Source organism: Vanellus vanellus (assembly GCF_965231255.1).
Source record: "Vanellus vanellus genome assembly, chromosome: 15".
Lineage (NCBI taxonomy): Eukaryota > Metazoa > Chordata > Aves > Charadriiformes > Charadriidae > Vanellus > Vanellus vanellus.
The window spans coordinates 499,250-508,259 of record NC_138920.1 but is presented as its reverse complement, the minus strand read 5'-3'; the positions used below and the strand labels follow the sequence as shown (position 1 = coordinate 508,259).

The window sequence follows — 9,010 nt, the reverse complement described above, 5'->3', positions numbered from 1 at the left end:
GAAGGGGCACCCAAAAGAGCTTTGCATCTGTGCCCATGTGGCAGGGAGCTGCATGAAGGCAGGTGGTTGTGTCCTCCCATTGCCTGGCCCTGCTGCCATGAGGGGTTTCCGAAACATAGCAGGATTTGGGAATTCTTGTCCTTTCTGATGACTTTTGTCTTCTCAATGAGAAAGCCCCTGAATAGGTACTGCCTACAACTTGCTTGTGCTGTGTAACACTTCCATGCTTCTGGGAACCCTGTTCTGGTATAAGGGCAGCCGCAGCAAGCGTGCTTGTGGTTATCAGCATGCTGATAAGGTCCTGCCATGAGCTGCCAGTCCTTCAGCTGGGCTGCGGCGACAGAAAGTATGTGCTGCTTTATCAGTCAGAATCAGTTTATTTAAACCTGTGCTCCTCAAATGGGACTACGTGCTTCTGTAATGAACTTGAGTGTCAAATGGGAGGGACGGAGAGTGCCTTTGCTTACCCTGTGTGGTGAGCGGCACAGCTGGGGGCCGGGAAAGGGTTGTGCTGCTCTGGGGCAGAGGCAGTGCTGTGGGCCTGAGAGAGGATGGGGAAATCTTGCAAGTGGATGATATTTCACTTCTGTCCCTCTTTCTTCCACTCCAGACACAAGCTGGAGACGGAGGCAGTGCTCAGGTGGGACAGAAAGGGGAAGATGAAGAGGCCCTGTGGGTACAGGATATGAAAGGAAAGATAGTGGTAGGGAAACCTATGTAATGATGTTAAGCAGTGACTGAAGCCATCACTAAGGATTGTGGGTCGTGTTCATTTGGGGGTTTTTGTTTTGTGTTTTTTGTTTGGTTTTTCCTGTGACTTCTCAGTGTCCCAAGAGCTAGTGTCTTGGAACTGTTGTTTTCCTCTAAGCCAAAGTGTTTTGACCACAGCGGCACGCGCATTCCCCCTGCCATGGCCCCCAGAGGAGAGAACATGCCTAAAGGATGGAGAGGATATGCTTCCTGCAGGCTGTGCCTGCTCTGATTAATTTGCTCTCAGATGAGCACACGTGATCACTGCCTCAAAGTAGGAAGAATGTAGTTTGGAAAACCAGGATCTTGCTGCCTCGCCTTCCCCACTCACTTGGAGGTAATCATTAGGCTTTTTATGTAGATTTGGGGTGTAAATGAACACTCAGGGAGTCAGCTAAACGGGTCTGCCTGTTTAAATGGTGGCTTGTCACTAGAAAGGTGTATTTCCAGGCCTGGCTTCTTGTTTGATTTTGGGCCAAGGAATGTCTAAGGGAGGTATTCAAAGCATCTCTGTATAACTAACTGGCTTCCAAAATGTGCCAGCTAAGTGTAGTTGGCAAACGGTCCTTGGGGTGCCATTCGTGACAGCTTGGAGCTGATCTAAGCTGTGGCTATCGAACACTTCTTGATTTCTCCCGTGCCAACCCTGTTTTCCTTGGGTTATTGTTCATGTGGTCAGCTGGCTCAGATAACTGATAGAAGACTGCTGGTGGTGGTGGGAGAGGAGGAAAGCAGGAGATAGCACAGTCCTGATTCTGATGGCTTAGGCTGCCCTGGTACCACCTGCTTAAGCAGTAGTTCTGACGTTGCTGTGAATGGGTACAAAAGCCTGTTACTGCCAGAAGGGATGCTCCTGCCACCGCTCCCGGCCATGTGTCCTCACTGCTCCTTTGTGCTGGCGCAGATGTTCACCTCACCTGAGTTAGATCAGATCATGATCCAGCTAAAAACTGTCTCAGCAGACAGCCCTTTGTGCTGGCTGAGTTTTCCAAATGTTTTGATGTGTAGGTTAAAACTGGCAGCGCGTGGCAGATCTCCTTGAGCCGCCCGGTGAGACTGGGCGACAGTCCCGTGACTAGCTGCTGGCCTCGTCACACACCGTGCCTCCCTGCTGCCCGGGGCTGCTTGCTCTGGCCAGGCTCCCAAGCTCGTCTCTGTACGGCAGGTGGGTGTTGTGTGTGTGCTGATGGTGCAGCACCATCCCTGCTCGCAGGGCAGAAGGGCATACGCTGCTGTGCTTCGGGGCAGATGCTGGCTGAGAGTGCCTGTGGAAGCTTAACTTCTGCTGCTTTGAATCCTCCTCTCTTGGCTGTGGTTTCACAACAATGCCAAAAAAAAAAAAAAAACCCAACAACCCCAAACCCACCACTGCAAAAACCTGTCAGCTTGGCTCCCTGAGCTGGGTCAGTCTGCAAAAAGGGAAAAGGCACAACTGCAGTTGTGCTGGAAAGCATTGTTGAAAGGAGAACTCTATTTCTCCTGTCTGGTTTTGAGAGAGCTGCCTGGAAAATTTTCTAGTGGCTTTTCTATCCTGAACCTTTGTGACAAATCCAGATTAGGAAGTGACTGTGTGTATTGACTCTACAAGGATTGGGAATGCACCAGGGCATACCCTAACGCTCCGGGTTTGGTACCAGTATGCGATGTTATAATGAAGCTATAAAGTGGTACTGGGTTGAAGTTAGTGATCCACCAAGGCTCAGTCAGTCCTGAAATCACTTCAGATAAAGTGCGCTCTTCATCAGTCAATCAAATTTTTCAACTACCAGTATTGAGTAGCGAGTGCTGCAGGAAAAATACTTTATGAATGTAAAAAGAGGCTGGATTTTTGTCTTCTGACATGACTAAGATTTTCCTGAAAGTTCCATGGTATGTATTTTTAACTACTATTGAGCTCAAAAAGGGGACAAGGTATGAATTGGAGCCATTGCTTATATTAAACAAAATACTTGTAGAACTATTCTCAATTTAACCAAAAATGTCATGTAAGTAAGAGCATCTTTCCTGCAAGGATGGCACAAGCAGAAGTTGTGTGAGGTGAAGCTGCTTCTCAAGTTTAAGTGTCTCAAATGGGCTGCTTGTCCCTCACTGAAACGTTGTTGGTTGTTTTTTTTTTTTAAAAAAAAAAATAGTTCACAGCTATATTAAAACACCCAAACATTAATGTTGAAAAATGGCTGTTGGAATCTCTTCCAGGCCTTCAAATATACAACATGGACATATGCATCTTGAATTTACAAGGTTTGGTAACTCGTGTCATAGACATTTCTACTAATTATGTCTCTTTTTTCCTCCTTGCCCCGCAGGTGTTATTTGGATTGTAGCATAGAGGCACTATGTACTCAGAGTGGAGATCCTTGCATCTTGTCATTCAAAATGATCAGGGTAATACCAGTGTCCTTCACAGCTATCCAGAAAACGTGGGGAGAGAAGTGGCAAATGCAGTGGTACGTCCCCTTGGACAAGCTTTAATTACATCATCCGTTGGAAGTGAGAGTTTACTAAAAACGGACAAAGAAGTAAGTGCATTTCCTTAGAGATCATAGTCTCCTTCATGCTAGAGTGGCAACTGAATGGTTTTCTGTAGCATCTTGTATTTTCTCTCCTTAATAATCTAAGTTTTATGAAATGTGCTATATTTTTAGGTTAGTAATCTGCATAAGGGTTCTATTAGCACCTAGTTCATAGCAACAGTGTACTTCGTGACCTAGTAGTGAGTGTTTATCTGAGGTACTGTACCGGGAAGTTCAGGCTAAAGCAAAAAACCAACAAGCAGCCAGACCACAAAACCAAAAAAAAAAAAGACCCAACCAAGGAATTGAGCATTTAACGCATAAAGCCTTTCTAATTACCTTCACTGTGAAGCAACAGTATGTGACTTTTAAAAGAAGTCTTTGTACAGTACAAGTATTTACTAGCATTTGAAAATCTTCCATTACATCAGCTCTTGTATGTTCTGAAGAGCTCTCTCTACAGGTTAGACTAAAGACACATTCAAGGTTTAGAGTGATTTGTGATTTGCCATCAAATCATGATGGCAAATCATAATCTTCATCATGTCATGGTATGCAAATTAATGTCTTTTGGGGGTGTTCAGCCTGGAGAAGAGAAGGCTCTGGGGAAACCTTAGAGCCCCCTTCAGTCCCTAAAGGGGCTACAGGAGACCTGGGGAGGGACTCGTCATCAGGGAGGGGAGCGACGGGATGAGGGGAAACAGTTTTAAACTGGAAGAGGGAAGATTTAGATTAGATATGAGGAAGAAATTCTTTGCTGTGAGGGTGATGAGCCCCTGGCGCAGGTTGCCCAGAGAAGCTGTGGCTGCCCCATCCCTGGAGGTGTCCAAGGCCAGGTTGGACGGGGCTTGGAGCAACCTGGGCTGGTGAGAGGTCTCCCCACCCAGGGCGGCTGCATGGGAACTATATGGTCTTTAAGGTCCCTTCCAGCTCTAACCATTCTGTGATTCTATGACTCGGTGTTTTCTTGCAGTATATGTTAAATAGAATTGGTCGTACCACATAACTACTGTTATTTTGAGTGAGAACCAATGTGCTCTGAATATTGTTTACTTGCTAATATTTATTTTTAATAACTCTTGCTTTGTGTTTGGTTAGGTAAAATGGACTATGGAGGTGGTTTGTTATGGACTCACCCTCCCTCTGGATGGCGATACTGTGAAATACTGTGTCGACGTATATACAGATTGGATTATGGCTCTTGTATTACCTAAGGACTCCATTCCTTTGCCAGTTATTAAGGAACCAAACCTTTACGTTCAAAGCATTCTCAAACATCTCCAAAATCTCTTTGTACCAAGGTGAGTGTTAGGCTTGGGACACTCCGGAGGCTCGGGAATTCAAAGCTGTAGTCAGCAGGTAACCTGTCAAAGAGGCCTGATGAGCCATGAAGGCTCCTGATTACGATAAGACTGCTGTCATTGCAAAGTTAGGAGGAACGTGTCTCTCCAAACCTGTTTTGTAATTTTCAGTAGCAAACTGAGTTGTTGCTGTGTTTAGGTAATTAGAATTACAGATCGTTTGGAGACTTGAATGTTTACTGTTCAAAGAGCCTCAAGAACCATTTCTATTAGATGTCTGGAGGTGTGGGGGGAACAGTTAAATAGCGTCACTGTGTGACCACGTGCTTGGTATTGTGTAAAAACGTGATAACGAAGAGCAGAGCATGGCAATCCCATGCTTTATTTACTCAAGACTTGACCCCGTTTCTGAAGTGCTGGAGGATCTTGCAGTAAGTGCCTGCTTTGTGCCTGCATCTTGCTGCCTATTAAATGGACATAATTATGCTGACCGTCTTTCGCTGGTAGTTTCAAAAGAATCCTGTGGAGGAGTGCTTGCTGTCTGACAACCTGGTGTTACATGGGGCATCCTTGGATGGTAATGTTGAGATACACATGCTTCTAGGTCTTGGACAATGTTATATTGTCAGAGTGCTCAAACATCATACTTAGTTTATAGTTTATTACAAGTTTACTTGCTGCTGTTGCACTTATGTGTTGGATAAGTGAGAGGAGGTTAATTAATGGCACCCTGTGAAACAGTACTTAAATGTTGGCTACCTGAAATTACTTCAGATCAATGTTCAGTAAGTACCTGATCATCTGATATTATCAGTATTAGTAACGTATCACTACAAGTGGCCTTCAAAATGCTCTGCCGTGCTTGGATCACTTAACTTTACCTTTAGATTTTGTTAATAAAGGGCTTTGAATAGTAACTTGTACAAATCCAGACAAGGAGTTCATTGCTATTTATTGATTGCTTCAAAGTCTACCACCTAACCTTAGTTGTTACAGCTCTTAACCTCTAGTGAAAGAGGCCTTTTAATTCCCATTTAAAGATGGTCAGGGCAACGGCACAAATCTGAGGAAAGCATGCTTCTGGGTTAGACTTCTGCAGAAGGTTGTCTCTAAGCTTTAATACGTGCAGAATAGTGTCTGTTGTCAGGGAACCTTTATTCCCTTGGCACAGTAGAGAATGAATTCGTCATTCTAGTCCATTAAATAGTTCTTGCTATGATCCCTTGACTGCATTCACAGCAGGGGCCCTGGTAGCAGGCAGTTCAGTAGTCTTGTTTCTCACGTGCTGTTGGCACAAGCCGCCATTTCACCCTTCTCTCCCAACTTCATTGATTGAGCTTGGTGCAGGGTGGTAGACTGCACGTGATGGCTGTTGGACGAAATAATTAACATCCAGAGGCGGGGAGGGATAGAAGATCATTATTTTAAATGGTTACCCCCCCCCCCCCATCCCCGGTATAACTATTCTATTGGTTTTGTTTCAAAAGCCTCTGAGATGTATCTGAAACACTGTTTTTTCATGGCAGCGGCTGTCAACACTTGATGTTCAAGTCCATACTGTTTTCAAGAAAAAGAATTTAAAGTTCAGGTGGTGTCCTCCAGGGAGCTGTGTTCAGAATTCACTCCAGCAACAGGAAGGCATTCTATAATGGAAATTAAATGCAGAACCGAGTTCTGCACACCTTGCTTGAATGAAAGCAAAGGCTCGTATTCTTATGTGCGTGTGGAGGGGAAGAGAAGAAGAATTTCTGGTTTTACCCAATTGACGCAGGTTGCTGGTGCTCATGGGCTTCTGCAGAATACTTACCTAGGAGTTCTTGTAGCAACCTGCATTGAAATATCTCCTGAAAAATCTCCTGTTCTTGTATTGAAACTACTAAGCCTTTATTATAAGCCAATGTCCTATGGAGGGTTGTGATTAAAATAGCTTCCTTCCTCATCCTGGTTCCCTGGAAACAGTGTAGCTGTTGGTTTGGCTGCCTTAAAAGTGGTGGCCCGAGTTGTGGTGAGGGTTTCAGACCCTGAGGAGGATGTATAGTTGAGGTGTGAAATGCAGCAGCCTTAAGCGAGCAGTTCAACTTAAATAGCATCTTAGGAACATGTATACACCAAATACAAAGCAGGTGTGTATAAATCATTCTAATTTGAGTGCTTAGCTGAACCAAATGTTTACATGCACAGTCCTTGAAATAGTGCTGAAAAATCAGACCCGTGAAAGATGGATGAGTCAAGTTGCCTTTCTTGTCTGCCAGATTGACTAGAGAGAGGGTACTTGCATCCTTCCCTCCAGCACTGACCTTCTGTCCAGCCCGATGAAATGAACACTTCTTTTCTTGGCGTATTTGAGCAGTCCCCAAGCTTTCTGTCTCTAGCAACCCTACGATATTCAGGAAGCCTTGCAGGTTTCTTAAGCAGTAGTGGTGGTTAGTCAGATGAAGTTTCAGCGCGCGAACTCTTGTTGGAAGCACAGAAAGAAAATATGAGAACTCTCTCCCTCTGCCTTCCTTCCCCAGGAGATTGAGGTGTAGATACCAGGGTCTTCTGTGCAACTCAAATTTCTGGAATTGCTTGAGAGACCACGGAACATATGATTCTCCAAATGTAATTGACACTTTTTTGTAATAACTTCTGCTTCTCATATGAAAACATGAGAACAACTCTTGTTGCAAAAGAGCGTGGGAACCAAAAGGCCAGGTTCTGTAGAAATAGAGACATGAGTCTGCCAAATCCTGCAACTGTTTGCTGTTCAGTTGACACTGGACAAGAGGAGCTGGTAGATGGACGAGGACTTTAAGAGTTGCCTTTACTAGGTTAGCTCAGAAATACCCAATTATCTTGCATATGGAGCTCCTACATGTAAGCCCCCTTTTCATGGGTTCCCTAAATTATTAGGGAAACAATTCTTGAAACAGGCTTTGACATGTCAAGCCTATCAAGATTAACAATATCTTTTGATTAAAGTATATGCTCTGTTGTGGTTCAGGGAAAACGTAGTGCTATAACCAAGGCAGGGCTTACTCGTCCCAAGCTTTGTCGTTCTCCAGAGACTATCTGTTAGGATCTAGCACTAGTGTCGAGCAGCCCACTGAAGTACTGAACTGTGACTAGTATCTAATGCAAAATTGCAGACTATTATCTTGTCTCTTTGTAATCTTGTTTCCGGTAATGTAATACAACATTTATTCTATCAAGATAAGAGTTGATTGTATTTTTAAAGCATGTCTATCAATAAGTGATCTCAATGCAAGCTACTCTTTTTCTAAGAAAAGCAGTGGATCAGCATGTTCTTGAGTTGCTTACCATGCAACGTGATTTGTGGGTTTTGCCACATGGGAAGTGTTTGGTAGGAATCTGGTAATGCTACTTAGTCCAGTGGAAGGTAATATTTTTATGATTTTTTTTGTCATCCCTTCAGTAAGTGGTAGGAGGGGTGAGGAAGCAGCGTGCAAGTTGAAGTATGGCTTGTAGGTATTGCACTCTCTAATTTGTAATCTCTTCTCTCACCCTTTAAACTTTTAGGCTGCTTCAACTTTGTTTACCAGTGTCCTCAGATACTGTCCAGAATGTTTCACGTTACTATTTTGTACCCGTTCTGCCTTGTCCAGACTAACTGATGGGAAGAGAGCATGCTGCTTTGTGCTGCTCCTGCAGCACTTCATGTTGAGTGACTTGGCAGTGACAGTGTGAAACTGATTGTTACTATAGGGAAAATGTTGATAATATGAACTTGTTCTTTCTTCCCTCCTTATCCCATCTTCCTTTAGTCTAGTTTTCCTATTTAATAACCCTCTTCTAGATTTTTTTTTTTTTTTCTGAAATCCAAGAAGTTGGGGGTAGGAGTTGGATCTACATTTGGAAGCAAGAGGAGAACTAGGAAGAATTTAAATTGATTTGCTAACAGTATTTTCCCTTATTTTTGCCAATTTCCTTCTAAATTACGTGTGTAACAATTAGTGATGTTTCAACTACATTCTCATTGTTTGGCCTCAGATAAATTCCTTTGGGATAACGGGCTGTGCTTGCTGTAGTTCACTCTGTGTTCACTCTATGGCAGGGATTTCTGTGTCGGGTAGAGAAGAGTGTTACAGTACATCTTGTGCTTATTAAGGCAGAGTTAGGATGCTTAGAGACAGAGTTAGGGTGTGTAGAAGCATATTGGCTCGTGTTCTTGTTCAATAATATTGATGTTTCCTCTTGTAATTGCTCAAAATTCAGATTATTGTATGTAACACTTTATAGTTCTTGTGTAGAGACTCAATTATTGTTTTCTTCTCTTGCAGGCCAGACCCAGGATCTAGTCAGATTAGATTGTGCTTGCAGGTTTTGAAAGCTGTCCAGAAACTGGCTCGCGAATCGACAATTATGGCAAGAGAAACCTGGGAGGTTTTGTTATTATTTCTTCTTCAGATCAATGACACTCTTCTGGCGGCTCCAACTGTGCAAGGT

General features: G+C 43.7%; 1 protein-coding gene across 1 annotated transcript in view; it reads left to right on the top strand.

Annotated features, from left to right (window-relative positions):
• Window positions 1-4,373: 4,373 nt before the first annotated feature.
• The window catches only part of RALGAPB (Ral GTPase activating protein non-catalytic subunit beta), a gene marked incomplete at its 5' end in the record, with an annotated part of 60,982 nt that continues 56,345 nt past the window's right edge, over window positions 4,374-9,010 (top strand). The window contains 2 exons of the mRNA XM_082491356.1: window positions 4,374-4,564; window positions 8,845-9,008. Of these exons, the coding sequence (XP_082347482.1) occupies window positions 4,374-4,564; window positions 8,845-9,008 (355 nt within the window). The remainder of the gene's footprint in view (window positions 4,565-8,844; window positions 9,009-9,010) is intronic.